The 20,272-nt window shown below is 48.4% G+C and overlaps 2 protein-coding genes across 2 annotated transcripts in view; one reads left to right on the forward strand and one right to left on the reverse strand.

Annotated features, from left to right (window-relative positions):
* The window catches only part of LOC125695734 (solute carrier family 22 member 13-like), a 45,224-nt gene that overhangs the window by 10,866 nt on the left and 14,086 nt on the right, over window positions 1-20,272 (forward strand). The gene's annotated exons all lie outside the window — the stretch shown is intronic.
* Window positions 1,401-12,028, reverse strand: LOC125695736 (solute carrier family 22 member 13-like). Its single transcript, XM_048950602.1, has 10 exons — window positions 11,621-12,028; window positions 10,619-10,722; window positions 9,751-9,905; window positions 9,147-9,315; window positions 8,888-9,008; window positions 8,102-8,196; window positions 6,848-7,062; window positions 6,442-6,550; window positions 6,025-6,234; window positions 1,401-5,899 (listed from the first exon to the last, which is right to left on the reverse strand). Exons 1-10 carry the CDS (start codon window positions 12,026-12,028, stop codon window positions 5,887-5,889), a joined length of 1,599 nt encoding a protein of 532 aa, XP_048806559.1. The 3' UTR covers window positions 1,401-5,886.

Here is a 20,272-nt window from a genome sequence, read left to right on the forward strand (position 1 = left end):
GACCCGATGGGATTCATCCACGGGTGCTGAGGGAGCTGGCAGAGGTGATTGCTGAACCGCTTTCTGTCATCTTTGAGAAGTCTTGGAGGACGGGGGAGGTGCCTGAAGACTGGAAGATAGCCAACGTCACCCCGGTCTTCAAAAAGGGCAAGAAGGAAGACCCAGGCAATTATAGGCCAGTCAGCCTCACCTCTGTCCCTGGAAAGGTGATGGAACAGCTTGTACTGGATGTCATCTCCAGACAACTGGAAGAAGAGGAGGTTATCAGGAGTAGTCAGCATGGGTTGATCAGGGGGAGGTTGTGCTTGGCCAAACTGGTAGCCTTCTATGATGTTGTCTCTGGCTGGGTGGATAGGGGGAGAGCAGTGGATGTAGTCTACCTTGATTTCAGCAAGGCATTTGATGCTGTCCCCCACGACATCCTTATAACAAAGCTGAGGAAGTGTGGGATAGATGAGTGGACAGTGAGGTGGGTTGAGAACTGGCTGCTGGCAGAGCGCAGAGGGTCGTTGTTGGTGGTGCAGAGTCTGGTTGGAGGCCTATAACTAGCGGTGTTCCTCAGGGGTCTGTGCTGGGTCCGGTCTTGTTCAACAACTTCATCGATGACCTTGATGAGGGGATAGTGGCCACCCTCAGCAAGTTTGCTGATGATACGAAGTTGGGAGGATTGGCTGACACGCCTGAAGGCTGTGTTGCCATTCAGCGAGACCTGGACAGGCTGGAGAGCTGGGCAGTAAGAAACCGGATGAGGTTTAACAAAAGCAAGTGTAGAGTCTTGCATCTGGGGAGGAATAATTCCATGCACCAGTACAGGTTGGGGGATGAGCTGCTGGAGGGGAGCTCTGCAGAAAGGGACCTGGGTGTCCTGGTGGACGACAGGTTGGCCATGAGCCAGCAGTGTGCCCTTGTGGCCAAGAGGGCCAATGGCATACTGGGATGCATTAAAAAGAGCGTGGCCAGCAGGTCAAAGGAGGTGATCCTCCCCCTCTACTCTGCCCTGGTAAGAACTCATCTGGAGTACTGCGTCCAGTTCTGGGCTCCCCAGTACAAAAAAGACAGGGATCTCTTGGAAAGAGTCCAGCGGAGGGCCACAAAGATGGTGAAGGGCCTGGAGCATCTCTCCTATGAGGAAAGGCTGAGTGAACTGGGTCTGTTCAGCCTTGAGAAAAGGAGACTGAGAGGGGACCTGATCCAGGTCTATAAATATCTGAGGTGTGGGGGGCAGAATGGCGAGGCCGGACTGTTTTCAGTGGTGAGTGGAGACAGGACAAGGGGAAACGGCCGGAAACTGCAGCATAGGAAGTTCTGCAAAAACATGCGCAAGAACTTCTTTACAGTGAGGTGACGGAGCACTGGAACAGGCTGCCCAGTGGAGTCTCCTTCTCTGGAGATATTCAAGACCTGCCTGGATGCCTACCTGTGCTACCTGGTGTAGGGAGCCTGCTTTGGCAGGGGGATTGGACTCGATGATCTCTGGAGGTCCCTTCCAACCCCTACAATTCTGTGATTCTGTGATACTTAATGTGTCCATTAGGGAGGACATATTAGGTACAGCTGCATGAATAGGCAGTGTGACCTTATTTAATTCTCTGTAATCCACTGTCATTCTCCATGTGCCATCCGACTTTTGCACTGGCCATATGGAGGAGTTATATGGGCTGTGTGCAGATCTTATAATGCCCACTTTTTCTAATTCCTGCACCGTTCTTGATATTTCATCCTGCCCACCCGGGAGTCTATACTGTCTTATGTTAGTAATCCTGCATGGTTTCAGCAGGCAAACAGGCTCATGTTTTGCATGGCCTCTTAATACTGCCTGCACCACCTGGATACTGATACATCTTCATCGAAGTCTGAACTCTCCCATGGTTGTCTGGAGAGCCAGCCCCCATAGAATATCTATGTCCAGGACGTATTCTTGGACTGGGGCAATAGACACTTTGTACTCCTGGGGTGAGAGACACCCAACCCCCAATTTTAACCATGTTTGGGTGACAGGAATAGTCTGTCCCCCAAAACCACCAATCATCACTCTGTCCACATCAAATTTTGTTGGATCTCTGTAGACAATTGATGTTTCTTCTCCAGTGTCCACTAATGCCATAACTTCCTAAATATTTTTTTGGGACCAATAAATTGTTAATTCTACATAAGGCCTCTGGTCCCATCTGGAGGCCCTAGGGGGGCTAACATCCCTCATCATGCCATGAATTGTGCTAGGGCCAATTTTTTTCCTTCTGGTGGCTCAGGCATTGTGGCCCAAGACACCTGAGGTGGCTTTTTTTTTTCCTATTAGGAACAGTGAAATCTTCTAGGTTCCATGTCGTCATTGGCATTCTTTTATAACCCTTACCCTTGATTTCTTAGGGTAGTTCTGAAATTTTTGATTGTCCTTTAGTTGTCTCCAGAGCTGGAGAAGGACATGATTGGGCTGGCGGTCAATCTTAGCAAATTGGACCCAGCCTGAATTCAATCATTAAACATCTGTTTTCGGGAGACCCTTATGGGTCCCAGTTGAGGAGCTCGAGTAGTGGTCATTTTGGTTTTACTTACTGGCAGGACCTCCGCTTCCTCCAATGTCCGAATATTGCGCCTGGTCTGCAGGCGTTCTGCTTCTCCCAGGTCAGCCACTGCCTGGGCAGCCTGCTGGAGGCCACCAGGGGATTTAATATAGAGACTAGGGCACCATAAAGATGAGAGGGAGCTTGCTGTAGAATCAAGTCTCACATCCCAGCTGGAAATTTGACCGTATCAGGGCCATCAAATGTGTCTTTATAGATAGCTTCCCTTATGCCCAGTTCACAGATATAATTCTGAAGGTCCTCCATGGAGGACCACACCCCTGTATGTAGAGGTATATCGGATTTATTCAGCCATACCATATGGCAGGCCACCATTAACCATTCTATTACAGAATGGCTTTCATCAAGATGTTGATTACCTGCATATAACCTCTGCCTGAGAGCAGGATGGACAGTCATGGTGGCCAACTTGGCTATTTCAGGGCCATTCACCAAAATCCTTTCTGCCCCAGAATCCCACAGTCTTAATAACCATGCTGGCACACTTTCTCTAGGCTTCTGCCAAAACTGCTGTACTAAATCTATCAATTCTGTTGCCATGCATGGCCAGGCTGTTATGTGCAAATGAGTGTGGGCAAGGTGCCACTGATTAGGCAGCACCCCTGCTGGTCTGTCCTGTACTTTTTTTGTTTCCTGAGTTACGACAGGACGGGCTTCTAGTGGATCTGTCAAAATAGGATATTCGAGATCTAAATTGGATTTTTTATATTCCTGATCAACCAAGTCTGTTGATTCAGGAGTCTTGTCATTGTTTATCTTCAAAAGTTTATCTTCATTCTCTAAAGTATTATTTCTTATTTCAGCAAGATTTAAGGCACTTAATAGTGGCCATGCCACTGTGGAGGCAGCCAGTTATCTTTCTTTAGTGATCAGTACATCCTCGCTAAGTCCCTGAAAGTGATGTGCCATGTGACATGGGGAGATGTTGCCCATAACACATAAGGAACCCCATTTTTCAATGATAACCACTGGATCATAATAGGGAGATCGCACAAATCTGGGAATCAGCCCTGGAATCATTTCCTCTAGAGGAGTATTGTTCTTCCCCGTTGAACCATTAATAGAAATTTCAAAGAAAAAACATGATATAAGTCACAATATAATAGGCCTGCCAGGCCCACCAAGTGCATAATCAAAGAAGATTAAGATGTTATAACTATGAAATAAACAAGAGAGACTGGCAAAGCAGACAATGACAACAAAAAGAGAAAATGTAGAAAGCTTAGCACTATCCTAGACTCACTTCCAAAATACCAGGAGAGCAGATCTCCAGATGAGATCCAGCCCCACTGGTAGCCAGCTCATAAATAGGTCTAGGAGAGGTGCAGCCAGGCTCCACCCCTTCCGGCAGCACAGGTGAATTGCCTTCAGCTGCGCTCCTCTGGATGACTCATGGCTCGCCTCAGGTGATCCATCAGAGGTTCAGGCCGTGACTCAGCAGTTCCTGTACACTGTTTCAGTTCACTTCATAAATAAAGCTGTCCAGGCACACTTGATGTACTTCTGTGTCCATCTCCTTTGTCCCTCTCATAAGCTGCAGATCCATTTCGTCTGCTTTTCCCCAGAAAACTGCACCCACTTAGTGTGAAGACCACTGGATGTGTCGTTCTTGGCTGAGGAGCACCTGAGCAGTTGGACTGACCATGTTTTGCACAGCTCATCAGGACTTGGAAACTGTCCATTGGTATTGCTGTGTTCAATGTCATTGTTAGCTGGTCTATGTGTTGTCCTGCACAGTAACAAATGGAGCCGATAGAGCAAACTCAAGTTAGAATAGCTTCTGCGAATGCAGCACACTTTTGCATCCGTATAGTAGAATGTTGTGGCCTCCCATGATAGTGAGGTCATGGGCAAAAGGTGAAAAGTGCCTGAGGTGATCTGAAGGGCTAAGTAAGGGAAACAGGATGACCCCATATCCAAGCGGAGGGAGTGGGAAGGCTCTGGGAGAGGTAGGGACAAAAATCACAGTGGAGCAGGTTGCCCAAGCAGGTTGTGGATGCCCCATCCCTGCAGGCATTCAAGGCCAGGCTGGATGTGGCTCTGAGCAGCCTGGTCTGGTAGTTGGTGACCCTGCACACTGCTGGGGGTTGGTCCCTTTCAACCCAGGCCATTCTGTGATTCCATGATTCTTTGAAGTCGGAGCAGCAGATGCAAGGCCTTGGTGCAAGAGTTTATGACACCATGATGGGAGGGCCAACTGTGGGAAGGTGCTGATGGTAATGATGAACAAATGCCAGGGACACTGTGAGTGGCTGAAGGGTCAATTAATGTGCAATTTTGGGAGATCTAGTGAGCCTCCAAACATGCTTGGCCTCGCCTTGGAACACCTCATCCCTCAGAAACAAAATGCTCGGATGCATTTTGCTGAGTGGCCAACAAGATCCTGGGAGCAAGGCTAGCACTGTGCTGGGAGAGACAGCTTAATGAAAAGGCATGAGCTCTCAGAATGGCTTGGGTTGGAAGGGACCTTAAAGATCATCTCTGACTGCAACTAGGCAGAGTAAGACTAAAAGCCACCCTCCTGCTTCCTTTGTGGGACATCAGATGCCACTAAAGGTTGTGGTTGACCTGGCAGTAGCCAAATGGGGTCTTCATTAGCAGCTGACCATGACGGGGGTAAAGCGTCCATCTGTCCACTCAGCTTAACTCACACTCAATCACATGTACAAGCACAACTTAGGAAGCTTCTGCAGCTGCTCATCAAGAAAAATATATAAACATGGATTGTTCATCAGAAGGCTCAGAAATAAAAAATGTCCTAATTGAACCCACTCGTTCTGCTTCAACACTCTGTTTCTGCATTGTTGCTGGCTGAGGGAAACCAAACATGTTTCCGTCTGTGTGTTACATTACAGGCTTACAATTACTGTGTAGAAAACACTCCAGAGCCAACAGCATTTACAAAAGCCAACTGTGAAACTGTAGGAAAGAAAAGAAGAAATCAACACCATTTATTCTTCACGTATTGCATTACAAGCATCTCTTATCAAACTCCCAGTATAATTTATGTTATTCCTGTAGAAATTCCAATTCAACTCCACATAGAAAGAAGACCTAAGTACGTGTGACAGGGTTGTGGTGACATCCTGATCAGACACGGAGGCTCGGACCGCCACCAAGGCTGACGGCCCCAGCGCTCAGTGCAGGAGGGACGCAGCCCGGCGCTCGCCTGCCCAGTAATGCCGCTCTGCTGGCAGTTCTTGATTGCTGTAAGTCACAACAGGGATGGTTCCACGGGTACCAGTTTGCAAGGGACTGGAAACACGTCAGGGAGGACTCGCTTCACTGTTTGTCTTGACAGGGTCTACAATTCGCTTCTGGAGACATGAAGGAGAGAGGAAGAAGTCACACCATAAGCATTCCAGCTTCCAACCATTTGTCCTAAGATTTTCATGTTTGGATTTTTTTTTTTTGCTTTAAATCTAGAGCTCCAAGCACTTACGTCTTTTGTTGCTTATCTTTCACCGTGTCATCTGGCAGTTCAGCCCCGCGGGTCTCGGGCAGCAGGAAGCAGAGCAGCCCCCCCAGCACGCTGGCGCCTCCAAAGACAGCCATGGGGATGGCACTGTTGGTATCCTGCAGCATGAGGATCAGCGGGGCGATGATCCCTGCCACGCGTGCCGCCATTGAGCACAGCCCCATGCCGCTCTGTCTGTGGGATGAAGGGGAAAGTGAAAGGTGTAGGCTGGTCTCAGCCCTGCAGAAGACCAGCACTACACCGTTAGGAGGTGCTAGCCATGGTGGTGGCTATGTCATGGTGCCTCCTTCCTGCCCCTTCACCACCAGCACCCGGGTTGCAGTGTACATCCCTGCGTGCTCCCACCGTCATTGGAAGCCATAAGGTATGGGGGAACCTCACCTGATGACAGTGGGGAAGAGCTCTGCAGCGTAGACATAGGAGGTGGAGAAGGAGGCACACGCAGCAAACTTGCCGATGACTGCCAGGACGGTGATTACCACGGCCTGGTCTGAGGGAAAGAGAAGAGATGGCTGCTGTGATGCCAACAGAGAAAGTTCTGCAGGACTTTGGGTTCAGAAGGTCTCAGTGGTCTTTCCAACCTGTATGATTCTATGAATCTATGATTCAGTAGCTTGAAAGCATGCCACAAACCTGCCTTACTTGCATCACCCGAATAACAACAGGGGCAGGGGCAAAGGTACACAGTGTGGGGGACCTATAGTTAGTAATACATGGGGGGAATCAGTTCTAAAAGAAATTAAAAAGAGTTGGGACTCTCCCTTGAGTTGGGAAGGGTTTTGTTCACCTTCAGGGATGCCGACAGTGATGAGACACATCAAGCCAGCCAACAGCAGGAGAACAGCTTGGACTTTTTTCCTCCCAAACCACTGTAGCAGGTAAATGCAGCTAATACGACCGGGTAATTCCACTGCTCCAAAAGCAAGTTGTGTCAGATAGATGTTGAGACCAAAGCCTGTCACATTAAGGCTCAGTCCATAGTAGACTAGACTATCCATAAACCTGAAATTCAATGGAACAGAGTAGGTAATCAGCTGAGTTTCCATGGATTTTTTTTCTTTAAAAATGTAGGCTAGTTAGAAGACATGCAGTTATTTGTTTAAATGTCCAGGAATCTCCATTTTAATTCTGGTCAACACCTGTGACAGTTCTGTAGGACACAGTTAAACCAGGTAATGCATTATGGACACCAATATGCTCAACAATATACAGGCTGTAACCAGAATTTCTGTAGGGACCCAAAACTGCCCTGAAGTCCAGAGATGCCCTCAAAACTGGAATTACTCCAGCTCTTCCCACAACCCTCACAGTATCTAGAATAATCATCTTCTCCCTGTGCCCAGCAAACGTGTATCTCGTCCAGCCTGCAGAGAAAGGATAGCAAATACATAGATGTGATGGGGCTCTGGGATATCTCATCTAGTCCTGAATCTAGCATCTGGCAACCCTGCCTGTGGAAGGGTGGTTAGAACCTGATGATCCTTGAGGCCTCTTCCAAATCAAGCCACTCTACATTTCTGTAGTTCCATAATGATTCACAGCTGGTCAGAGGCATGGGTTGATGGTTGGACTTGATGATCTTTCCTACCTTACTTTATAATCAATGGATATGAAGATGTTACAATCAAAAAATAAACAAGATAGTTACGCAAAATGGACAATAATAACAAGAGAGAATAAATGGAAGACTTACCCTTATGCTGGGCTCACCACAAAACACCAGAAGGAGGGATCTCCAGGAGAGACCCTTCCTTACTTGTAGCCAGCTCTTAAATAGGTCTAGGAGAGGTGCAACCAAGCTCCACCGCTTCCAGAAGCACAGGTGAATTGCCTTCAACTGTGCTCCTCTGGCTGACTCATGGCTCGCCACAGGTGATCAATCAGAGGTTCTGGCCGTGACTCAGCAGTTTCCGTACACTTACTGATTCTATGATCCCATGTCCCCCAAAATTGTGAAGTGAATTTACAGTTGTGAAAAACCCTCGGTGCATTCTTCTTTTCACATGGAAGTTAGGAGAGAAGGAACCAGGTGGTGACTTACCAGGCACACATTATGATTAAAGTCACCTTCAGGAGTTGCTTATTCCGAAGGAGATCCAGAATACTTCCAGACTTGGTCTGGGTCTCACCCTTCAGCTTCAACATCAGAAAGCCAGAGTCAGAGCAGACAAAGGAAACCCATGGCTAGCTCTTTCTCCAGCAGAAGACAAAAGACAACCCCAGCAGGACATGGAGGAGACTGTGATTCTGTGATTCTGTGAGACCGCAGCTGTATTGGGAAGGACGGCAGCCCAATGGGGCTGGGCTCTTGTGCCTGGGGACTGGGTGTCCTGAGCAAGAATTTGGAATCAGAAGGGTTCCTTGGGACAAACATTTTGCCAGTGTACAGTGCGCGGATCGGAAAGGTGGGTAACCCCCTCTTAGGATATTTAGGCATGGAAAACCACAGAGCAAGGATTCATGCTCAACCTCAACACTGGTGAAGTTTTTACTGCAGAAAAGTAAGGGGAGCATTTGGGTTCCTCCTTTCTTCTTCCCACGGTGAACTCTGGCAATGCTGCAGGCTGAGCCTCAGCAGAAGAGGCCCCTCCTCCCTGACCACGTCTCATGTCAATTTAAGCTAGAGTTATGCATCACCCATCTTTAAGCAGTCCCTCAATGCATGGAAAGCTCTTTCCCCGATGACCCCAAATCTTCTACAACTCTTTTCTGAACTGGAAACACCAGCATCTTGCCAGGTCTTTATTTACTGGCTTAATCCTGCTGCCCCAGGGCTGCAAGCACAGAGGCAGGTCTGTGGGGTGTGCAAGGCATGCCACTGCTGTACCTGGTCCAGCATTTCTGGAGGAATGGTGCGTTTGTTGATGGATGCTGCCTTCTTAAGGTACTTCTTAGCTTCTTCTATTTTGCCTTTTGTCACCAGCCAGCGAGCTGACTCTGGTAGCACCCTGCCAAGGAGGTGAGAGCAGAAAACAGCACTGTGACCTGCTCAGCTTCCTCATAGCCTATCCCCTTACCACCAGCAGCGAGCATGATGTCAGCACCTGTCATGATTGCAGGGAACTCACTGCCCACCTGCCACTTACCAGTAGTAGAAGAAAAGGGCAAACATAGGAGCAGACCCTGCTATTTGCAGCAACCTCCAGTTACGAATACCGTAACTCAGGCCAGCCAAAATCATTAGTGCAGCAGCAAAACAGCATTGAGAAACAACCACTGCTATTGGTCGATAGGAGACACCAACCCATTCTGTACCTGGAAAGAATAATGAAGATTCAGTGTCACTGTTGTGAATGATTTCTCCTCATTCAAGCGGTGTGTCTCTGCTAGGGAAGAGCTCTATGGGAGTCTGGAGGCTGGCAGTCAGACCTCCAGGACATTGTCAGTGACATGTTAGAAATGGCCTCACGCAATGAAGACACTGCACGGCCCTGTCAAGGGCTCACAGCATCTTCTGAGCTGTCAGCACAGTTCCTGTAATGAACCCCCCCCCGCCTCTTTCTCTATACTCTGTCCTGGAGAATGGCTCATATAGGTCTTGTTCCTGCTGGACGAGGACCAAGTCTATCACAGAGCTTTTTTTTAAAGGGTTGCCTTTAAAATGTCCAGGACTATCATTTATGTCCCTTTTTGCATTGCGTCCTTGAGGGCCCTCATCAATTTTCCTCACATCCAGGGCAGCCTACTCACCTAAGGCCACGGTAGTAATCAGAATTCCTGACGCTGCAATCGCCATGATACATCTGAAGACCATGTATAGAGTGAAATTGGGCAAAAAGGCAATTACAAAACTGAACAAACAGTGGCCATAAATGGAGATCAGAAGGACTGGCCGGCGGCCGATCCTGTGGAAGAAGGAGGAAGGCATAGTTGGCATCTGAAGAGACTCCATGGGTATGGGGAAGAGCCCAGAGGTATACACACTGATTTGGGATCCATGAGAACAAAGCTCCTCGACCCAGGAAGGGGCAGACAGGAAAAAGAGCCTTGCCACTTCTGACCAGATGTGGTGCCAGCAAAGGTTAAAGTCACTTCCAAAGTACCAAGCCCTTGGAAGGCCTCCACACCACCTCTGCTGAGTGCAAAGAGGAAGAGACTGAAGCTGAAACAGGTTCAACTCTGAATACTCTGTACACGTATGGTGCCTTTCTCCCTTCCATGATCCCTGTATGGCTCTGGGCTCCCACAACCTGAGGACTTTGGCCAGGGTCACCATAACCAGAGCAGAGCCACAAGAAGGAAGCACACATGCTCTGGTTAGCAGCTGCAGGTGCCCCAGTGTAGGTCTGTGGAATCCCTGTGTAGCTGAGATGTCAACTAGGACTGGAATCATGATTGCTGATTGACCCCCCCACCTCTGTCAGGCTGTATCTTCCATTACCTCTCAGGTATCTATGGACCACTGAGATGCTCTTGCTCAGGCAAGGGACTGAGCTCTGTGGAGGGGGTTTTTCTTCATTCATCATTCATTAATGACTGCATGGGCATCATGAATTTCAGTGAGGCATGTTTTTGGGTGCCAGGCAATAACTCTAGGTAGGTATTTGTGTCTCCTCACCTGTCACTGAGTGGTCCAAAGATGATAGATCCTATGAGAAGCCCCACCATGTAGATAGACTGGGAGACGTCACTCAGGTCCTTCCTGTCACACACAAGGTCAAACTGGAGGAAGGAAACAGATGCTTTTGCTTTTGAGCGGTCCAAGTTTCTAGGCTGGGCAGTGCTTCTGGTCCCAGGCAGACAGGGGAACTGTGAGCCCAAGCTCTTGCTGTAGCCCATGGGAGCAGAGATCCACTCGTAAAGGTATGAATGTTTACGTGAACTGCACAGGTGGAATATGGAGCAGATCGATTGGGAACTCAACAATGCCCAAAGCTTTGGGACATGCAGGACTCCCTCCAGCATAGACACTCCAAAGGAACCTCCCGGCTGGGATGTTATGCTTGAAGTAGGACCTTGGGACAGGAGTCTCAGCACCTTGTTTCCCTGGCTGCAAGGGCGGGACAGGTTGGGGCAGGAGGAAGGGAGGAAGACAGGAGAACAGCAGAGAGCTCAGTGGAAGGTACCTGTGAGAAAACATTGGAGCTGGGAGTGAGGAAGAAGGAAGAGAGAAATGAGGAAGAGTGAACAGAGGTTCAGAGCGGGAGAAGTTGGGGATATCAGTAGGCAGAGCCCATTGTCATCTTCATGGCCCAAAGGACATCTTGCCCAAGCCCTGAAGTCTCTGGAGGCCCCAGAAAACTCAACTACAGGTAAAGCTCTGGGAAGGGAAATATATTTCATGAGGTTGGGGATGTAAGGAGATTCAGGCAGAAGGACAGCAAAAGCAGGCAGGGAGATTGAAAATGTCCCTCCATATAGCATACCTTGCAAGTTACCTGAGTGCTGAAAAGAAGATGTGTGGTGAGCACCGTGACTTTTCCTTGAACCAACCTACAGCACAGGATTCTCCCATCCCATCCCATCCCATCCCATCCCATCCCATCCCATCCCATCCCATCCCATCCCATCCCATCCCATCCCATCCCACATCCCCAAAGCATCACAAGGACATACAGACCTCGGTGAGCAGGGATGGCTGCTGTGCTGTGGGGTACACCCAGCCATTGCTGCACTTCTGCGTTTCATTCAGGCCGTTTGCCAAGATGGTTTCGAGGTCCCACTCCACAGGTTTGTACATCATGCACTGCTCGTAGTCCCCATTATCATCCCGGGGCAGGGTGAGGTTCAGCTGCTCTTCCTCAGTCAGGTTGGGGCCGACGGCACGGATCCAGTCCGTGTTGCAGTAATGAGTCACATCCACAACCATGAACTCTTGGCCAACCATTTGCAAAATGTTAAGAAACATTGGGAGGGAGATCCACAGCACCACCAGTTTCTGATAGAGGCCAAACTCCCCCACAGCTATTATCAAATCCCCAAACTCGACCATGGTGACTACCTCTGTGGCCAGGCTACTGTGGAGCATGTCACTTAAATAGTGCAATATTAATGTTTAAACTGTATGAGCACTAAACACCTAATTTGATGTGATAAAACAAGCACTTCAACCAGCATGATCCCCCACTAAAATGATATACCGGATTCTTCTGGGATGCACTTTGCCACCATTTGCCATTTGGGTTGGGTTCAAGTGTCAAGGCTTTGGTAGCAGGTGGGGCTGCAGGGTGCCCTCTGCAAGCAGAGCCACAGGGGAAAGCGGTTTAAGTTTGCTTTTAACTGACACTGCTCTAGTTACAATAAGCAATAATTCATATTATTCTCCCAGCACAGACTCTATTCTGCCCGTGATGGTGATTGGGGAGTGATCTCCCTGTCCCATCTCAAACCTTGTGCCTTTTACCGAATTTGCTGCTCTCACTTATGGCTTCAGATTAGATAGCCCATGCTGCTGCCAGAAAGAGAAGCAGAAAAGCTTTCTTTGTACTTTTACTTTGGACGATGGTATACGGCTGGTCAACATGTTGGTTTGATGTGGACAGCTGTGCCCTAAGCTGTCAGTATTCATTGGTCCCAGGTAGAAACCCTGGTCAGCTGCAACACTGAATCTAAACTACGGCATTTTGGAGATAATCCAAAACCAGATTTGACTGAGGGAGTATCTTTAAGAAAAAATGTGGATTCGTTACACAGCCATTCATAGCACACAGAATTTGGGGATAAGGGTTGGCAGCCGCCTGACTGTTCCCTGATTTCTGCTGTGTCTCTCAACAATTTCCTGGGCAGTCTCTCTGAGTGGTTTATATCTTTATTCCTGGAAACTGGAATCCTGTATTACCCTCAGAGTGTGTAATGTGGTAATTTGTAAAAGGTCTTTTGGCTGCTCCAGAGGTTCCTTGTAGCCAAAATCTGTGACTGCTATGCTCTGCGATGACTTGGCCAAAGAGATCTTCCATTGCAGAGGCATTTCAAACCCATCCTGCATGGGCAGCTGAAATCTCTGAGCTTACCCTGCTGTGTGTGGCTCATGTTGTTCCTTTCCACTCATCCATCAGCATCCCCTGTAGCAAAGAGGTCAGATTTAGGCTACAGAATCTCCCTGGGAGTGACTCAGACATGGCTGCTCTCTTATGTGCTAATGCAGACATGACTTCTTGAGGCTTTTTCATAATGTCACCAGATAGGGATGGCTGATAACCTCAGAAAGCTTCAGTGTCCTCTTGTAAACTCTGTCACCCTTAGGTGACACTTTTCATAGAAAGAGATTGTTCTTTGACAGTCTTCATCTCACAAGGAGATGTGGGGCTGAATGGGTCATAGAATCATCGCATAGAAAGGCTTGTTTTGGGATGGACCTTAAACACCATCTATTTCCAACCCCCTGCCATGGGCTGGCAACCCTCCACCAGGTCAGGCTGCTTAGGGCCCTGTTTGACCTGGCCTTGTGCACCTCCAGGGATGGGGCACCCACAGCTCTCTTCCCTCTGTTGTTTAAAACCATTTTCCCTTGTCCTATCTGACCATGCAAGGAATCAGTTTCCCTCCTGTTTATAAGCTCCTTTTCAGTACTGGAAGGTTGCAATGAGGTCTCCTAGATCTTCTCCCAGCTCCCTCAAACTTTGTACCAAGGCACTTGCCCATCCCAATTTCAGCATCTAACGAATCATGCAGCTCTCAGGGACATCTTCCTTTTCCTTGGATTCATACTCATGTCTCTCTGCATAAGCAATGACATTAAGTTTTGCAGCAGATGCAGTCATTAAGCAATTTTATTCCATCAATAGATCTGACAGAGCCGGTGTATACTTCATCACTGTCATGGTGAGATATATATATATGTATATATATATATATATTTTTAATGGACATGATTAACACATCACATAACATGAAATGATGCACTACACAGAATCATAGAATCAATCATTAAGGTTGGAAAGAGCACTAAGATCATCTAGTCCAGCCATCAACACTCTTACCGCAATAGACCACGTACACAAACTTTTTCACAGTCTGTATGCTCTTACTTTTGCTTTCTAAGGTTTCTGATGAGCTTCTTTATTATTAGTGTAATTGCTAGTTCCTGTAGTATTCATGCTGAGGCAGCAGCGGACATCTAGAGGGGTTGAGATGAAACCACATAGGGATGGCAGAGGTAGCGATGCCACAATGAATGCCACAAGAGACCTGGATTCCCTCTCCTCCTCTGCCTTCAGACTGAGTGACCTTGGCAAGGTCATTTGCTTATCTTTACCTATCATCATAAAATGAGTATAACAATGGTAACCTCCCATGTGGAGTAATTATGCAGTCTAAAAAAAGGGAAAATATCATGAGGGAGTGATACATTGTTATCAAAGAGTGCATATATGGCATTTATTCGGCTCTAAATGTCTAAATATAGTTGTCTCTGTGTGAAATAGATATCTAGGGTTGCACTGTAATCAGAGGAGATCAATGAATAAACTTGATGTAGTTCTGAGGGCTGTAAGCTTTTTGAACACAGTCGTTCATTGCGAACAGAATCTTCCTCCAAACCACACTGACAGTACTTACTAACCCTCCTTTAACTCCGGGAGGGCTTAGGCATCTGATTCATGTGGAAGCACTACTATTGCAAAGACCTGATTTGGAGCCAAATATCCACCCTGCCCTCCTCACCTCTGCCTTTGCCCATTGTGTTTTGTTTTTGCACTTATGGCCAATGAGTCAGTTCCTTCCTGATAACAGCTTTCTTGTCTTGGGAGTTTCAGGATCTTGCTGAGCATGTTGCTTACTGCTGTAGACAGTGGCCATGCAATCATCCTCAGAGGAAGCCTTGCAGTAGATGGAGGTGCTGGTCCCACTGCAGGTATGACTCTCCCCTTGCAGGTTTCTCACCGTGAAGCCAGACTTTGTGATGCTCTTTCTTTTTTTGGGAACTGAGCACTGATCCACCACGATCAGGATAGAGATCTTAAATTTAGCTCCTTAAGCTGCTAATAAATCTGCCAATGCTCAACTGAATTCACCCAGTGCCAGAGGCGTGGCCGATTTCTAAGCCCTTCTATTTTTCCTTCCAACTATATGAAGAACTCCTGTTTGAAAAGGCCATCATTGGACACATTTGGGTCTGCAGAGGAGAGATTTTCCAGAATTTCTTCAGCTTCTGATATTTCTCTGCTCCTTCCTATTTGTGCATGAGCATCCTGGCCAGGTTGGTCTGAAACATCATTTAACGGATCAAAGAGATTCTGATTGTCAGAAGCATGGCTGGTGAGCAGGTAGCATGGGGGAATGCTGCCTTCCTGCATGGGGAGGCATTTGTTTGTTGGGCCTTCAGCACTAGGACCCAATCCAAACGCACCCTCAGCATCTCTGGGAGCCTGGGACTGTGCACCAAAGTGCTGCAGTGGTGGACAGCTCTGGCTCCCTCCTGGGTGTCTGGTAACAACCTCATCCTGTCCAGCAAGGAACAGGAGGCTGGAGGTGTCCCATGCTACCAGTGGAGCGTTTGTTTCTGCTAGGATTTCCTGACCCAGCGTGGAGGGATTTGGATCAAAGCAAGGTGGAGTTTCTGTCTGTGCATTTTGCAAACCTAAATTTGGGATGACTGTTTGGGGAAAATCTTGTCTTTTGTTTTCTACACGCCTGAAGTTCTGTTTCTTGTAGATGGGACATATTGTGGTCATCTGTCACCTCTGGCAAACCAAGTGCAGAGATTCTGTTGTTTTCTGGTTTGTTCTCCTGAGCTGTGTGATCAAGACTGGGTTCTTCTGGAAATCCTGATGGATTTACTTCTTTCCTTTTGTTTGCCTTCCCAAGTTCTGAACCAGTGCTCTCTTCTCCAGCCAAATGACTTACGCTGGATGGCTGCACGTTCTCCTCCTGAATGACTGTTGTCTGCTTCCTAGGGAGCTCATCAGCTTTTATCTTTGGTGTCTCACTCAGCAGCTCAGCTATGTCAGGTGATGCACTCAGCCCTCCTGGCTCTGGGGAGCTGGGTGCTGCACTGGGGGTCCCTGGCACATCAGGGATGTGGGAGGCTTGGTGTTTAGCTTTGGGTTCAGGGGGATCAATGCCCTCATCTCTGTATTTTTGTCTCGTATTCTTTGTGTTGTTTCTGGTTTCAAGACTTTCTGGCACACGTGCAGGCTGTGGGTTGTTCACTCCCTCTCCAAGATGACGCTTGTCTCCTGCAATGGCAGTGGTCCATTCAGGTTTGTCATCTGTCATTGCAGGCCTTGTGTCTCCTTCAGTGGTTGTGCTGGCTGAGAAGGACCCACAGACTTCATTTTCTGTCTCTGGGAGCTCTGCTGTGGGCAGGACACAGCCCCTTTTGTCCCCTAGGAACATCCAGTTGCTGGGTTTAGCGCCCTGAGATGCAGCCTGGTGGGAACTGAGCAAGCCACGAGGCAGAGGTTTAGCAGGTTCCAGGAGCACAGGGGAGGAGGCTGAGCCTGAACCTCTCTTCAGATGGAGCTTGCTCTGCTGGAACGCAGCAAGTGGCTGGGACACCTGGCCCCCTCGCTTACCATTGCCTACATCCCCAGCCCAAGGCGCCAGTGCCTTCTTACCATCTCTCTGCTCTCTGGGCTTAGGCCAGGAGCCCACTTGCTCTCTTTGCTCAGGATAGGTGACACCAGGTAGAAAGCTTCCCTCCTTCACAGCTGCCTCTGTGTCTTTTTTCTCTCCTGAACCAGGAGCACCATCCTGTCCACCTTGTTGCCCGCAGCCTGGTGGCTTTCCCAGCTCAACACAGGCTTTTTCCAGGAACGCATTCCCTTTCTAGCTTTTCTACCTGTTTCTGAATGTGGCCAGCAGCTTCTGAGCTTGTTCCCTAAGAACACAGGCCTGCTGTTCAGCTCTTGCCTTTGCTCAGCCAGCTGCAACGTGCATGGCACATTGAAGGATGTGGGTTTCATTCTTGCTTTGGTCTTATTTTCAGCTCCGCTATAGCAGTCCAGAGGCTGTGCTCCTCTGCCTACCATTGCTGCTTGCTGCATCTGATCATCCCCTGGTTGTTGCTCCAGCTTTTCTCTCTCCCTTCTGCTTTTGGCCATCAGCTTGTAGTGGATTTTTCAGTAGAACACCCCATGGAGGGAAGCATAATTGTGCAAGCTGGAAAACACACATTGGCATAGCTGTTAGAGGTTGTGCAGGAGGGAAGGATGAACAGCAATGATGGATAGGATTTCATCACAGTTGGGAAGTTTACAGCCTCAGCCTCATTTTCATCAGCCTACATCTAAACTGCGGAGCTCTTCCCCACCATCATCAGGTGAGGTTTCACCATGTTCCGTGGCTTCCCTCCAGAAGGGCCAGCCCTCATTGCAGGAGTACCAGTTGTGGCAATCTGCCATGGGTAGTGGTGGTGGTGATGGTGATGGTGATGGTGATGGTGATGGTGATGGTGGGACAAGAAGCCAGTTGGGCCTAGAGCCACGGTTGGTCTCTGTGCTGGGGCAAGAAGGGGGTGCCATGGACGTCCCCATATTCTGTACCCTCACTGAGGGTACATTGCAGACATGGCTGAGGGGGAAAGCACAGGAGTGTGTACAGAGAGAGCCAAATCCAGCCTGTACCTCTCACCATCCCTCACTCCCACAGGCAGAGCGGCGTGAGTCTGTGCTCAATGGTGGCACGGGTGGCAGGGATCATCGCCCCGCTGATCCTCCTCCTGGAGCAGTACCACCAGGTCATCCCTATGGCCGTCTACGGTGGTACCACCGTGCTGGGGGGGCTGCTCTGCTTCCTGCTGCCTGAGACCTGCGGCGTTGAACTGGCGTCGAAATCACACTGTGCCACGCTGTTAAGATTTTTCTGTTCCATTAAGTCCATGAAAATGCCAGCAGCAGCCCTGACAAAGGACACGTGAAAGTAAAAGATGCTGGTCAAGTCAGTGAGAACACAATGAACACTTACTTCTAGCTGAGCCTACAAGCAGCCGTAATTGAAGGCCACCTGGTGCTCTGACACTGCTGAGGACAGGCAAAGTCTCCATTCATGGGACCTCTCCCACTCAGGCAGTGACTGCCAGTTCTTGTCATTCTTTGTCTTTTTTGCCTTCCTGCATCTCCCTCTATAGCTTCTCTTTGGGCACTGCATGCTGTCTCACGTTCAACTGTGCTCTTGCTGGAGAAAGTGCTTTTAGTTTAAGGCCAAAAGAAAGAAATCAGAAGCCAGAATAGATGTGATATTTTCCCTCTCCCTTTCCTGTCCCATCTCCAAGAACATGAGACTGTGAAGTGAGACACTTGTCAGAGCACTGAATAGACCAGCAAAGAAGTACTGTATTCAGTGAGGGGAAAGGCAGCGCAGATGCAGTACTGAAAACCATCTCACCTTGCTAGAGGGATTTCGCTGGACTGTCTAGCATGGTTTTCTCACCCTTTTTTAAAAATGCTCCTTTAAGTTTTATTTTTTTTTTGAGATTTGAAAAAATCAGCTGAGGAAAAAAGAGGATATGATAGAAGAAACAGGAAACGGTGAGCAAGGATGCATCCTCTTTCTCTTCCTCTTCACCTTCCCTTTTTCCTTCCCATTCCCCTTCCACTTCCCTCTTGCTATATCCATATATATTTAAGCCCAGAATGTTCTACAGTGGTGGTGCAACAGCTTTGACTGCACACTGCTGAAGGGTTTCTTTCTTTCTGGTGATTCTGAGAAATTTTCAGATGAGGCGTTATTTCTTCCTCATCATACCTACATGTTTTCCTTGGAACAAAGTATCCCACAGATGAGTGGTTTGCTGAAGACAACATTCTAATAAAATCAGTGACACGCAGCAGTGTCCCACCAGGAGAGATTGGCTCTGGTGTTACCTCTGTGCAGCACTGCTGGTCAGGGGATTTGATAAGTTGTGGCTGAGATGCTCTTGTTCAGTAGGTCTGAAGATGGAGTTAATCCGTCCTTTGATTGAGAACTCTTTCCTTTGCAAAGTCCTCTGTCAGGCTGTTATGGAAAATAAGGGAATGAAAGTAGAAGTTGAGAGAAGAGCTTGGAATAAAGCGCACAGTTATGGAGTGAATCATGGCTTCACCTTCAATGAAGTCTTCTATGAGATAGACTGTTTCAGTTCACTTCATAAATAAAGCTGTCCAGGCACACTTGATGTACTTCTGTGTCCATCTCCTTTGTCCCTCTCATAAGCTGCAGATCCATTTTGTCTGCTTTTCCCCAGAAAACTGCACCCGCTTAGTGTGAAGACCACTGGATGTGTCGTTCTTGGCTGAGGAGCACCTGAGCAGTTGGACTGACGATGTTTTGCACAGCTCATCAGGACTTGGAAACTGTCCATTGGTATTGCTGTGTTCAATGTCATTGTTAGCTGGTCTACGTGTTGTTCTGCACAGTAACAAATGGAGTTGATAGAGCAAATTCAAGTTAGAATAGCTTCTGTGAATGCAGCACACTTTTGCATCCATATAATGGAATGTTGTGGCCTCCCATGATAGTGAGGTCATGGGCAAAAGGTGAAAAGTGCCTGAGGTGATCTGAAGGGCTAAATAAGGGAAACAGGATGACCCCATATCCAAGCGGAGGGAGTGGGAAGGCTCTGGGAGAGGTAGGGACAAAAATCACGGTGGAGCAGGTTGCCCAAGGAGGCTGTGGATGCCCCATCCCTGCAGGCATTCAAGGCCAGGCTGGATGTGGCTCTGGGCAGCCTGGTCTGGTAGTTGGTGACCCTGCACACTGCTGGGGGTTGGTCCCTTTCAACCCAGGCCATTCTGTGATTCCATGATTCTTTGAAGTTGGAGCACCAGATGCAAGGCCTTGGTGGAAGAGCTTATGACACCATGATGGGAGGGCCAACTGTGGGAAGGTGCTGATGGTAATGATGAACAAATGCCAGGGACACTGTGAGTGGCTGAAGGGTCAATTAATGTGCAATTTTGGGAGATCTAGTGAGCCTCCAAACATGCTTGGCCTCGCCTTGGAACACCTCATCCCTCAGAAACAAAATGCTCGGATGCATTTTGCTGAGTGGCCAACAAGATCCTGGGAGCAAGGCTAGCACTGTGCTGGGAGAGACAGCTTAATGAAAAGGCATGAGCTCTCAGAATGGCTTGGGTTGGAAGGGACCTTAAAGATCATCTCTGACTGCAACTAGGCAGAGTAAGACTAAAAGCCACCCTCCTGCTTCCTTTGTGGGACATCAGATGCCACTAAAGGTTGTGGTTGACCTGGCAGTAGCCAAATGGGGTCTTCATTAGCAGCTGACCCTGACGGGGGTAAAGCGTCCATCTGTCCACTCAGCTTAACTCACACTCAATCACATGTACAAGCACAA

The sequence above is a fragment of the Lagopus muta genome, chromosome 7 (genome assembly GCF_023343835.1).
Source record: "Lagopus muta isolate bLagMut1 chromosome 7, bLagMut1 primary, whole genome shotgun sequence".
Taxonomy (NCBI): domain Eukaryota; kingdom Metazoa; phylum Chordata; class Aves; order Galliformes; family Phasianidae; genus Lagopus; species Lagopus muta.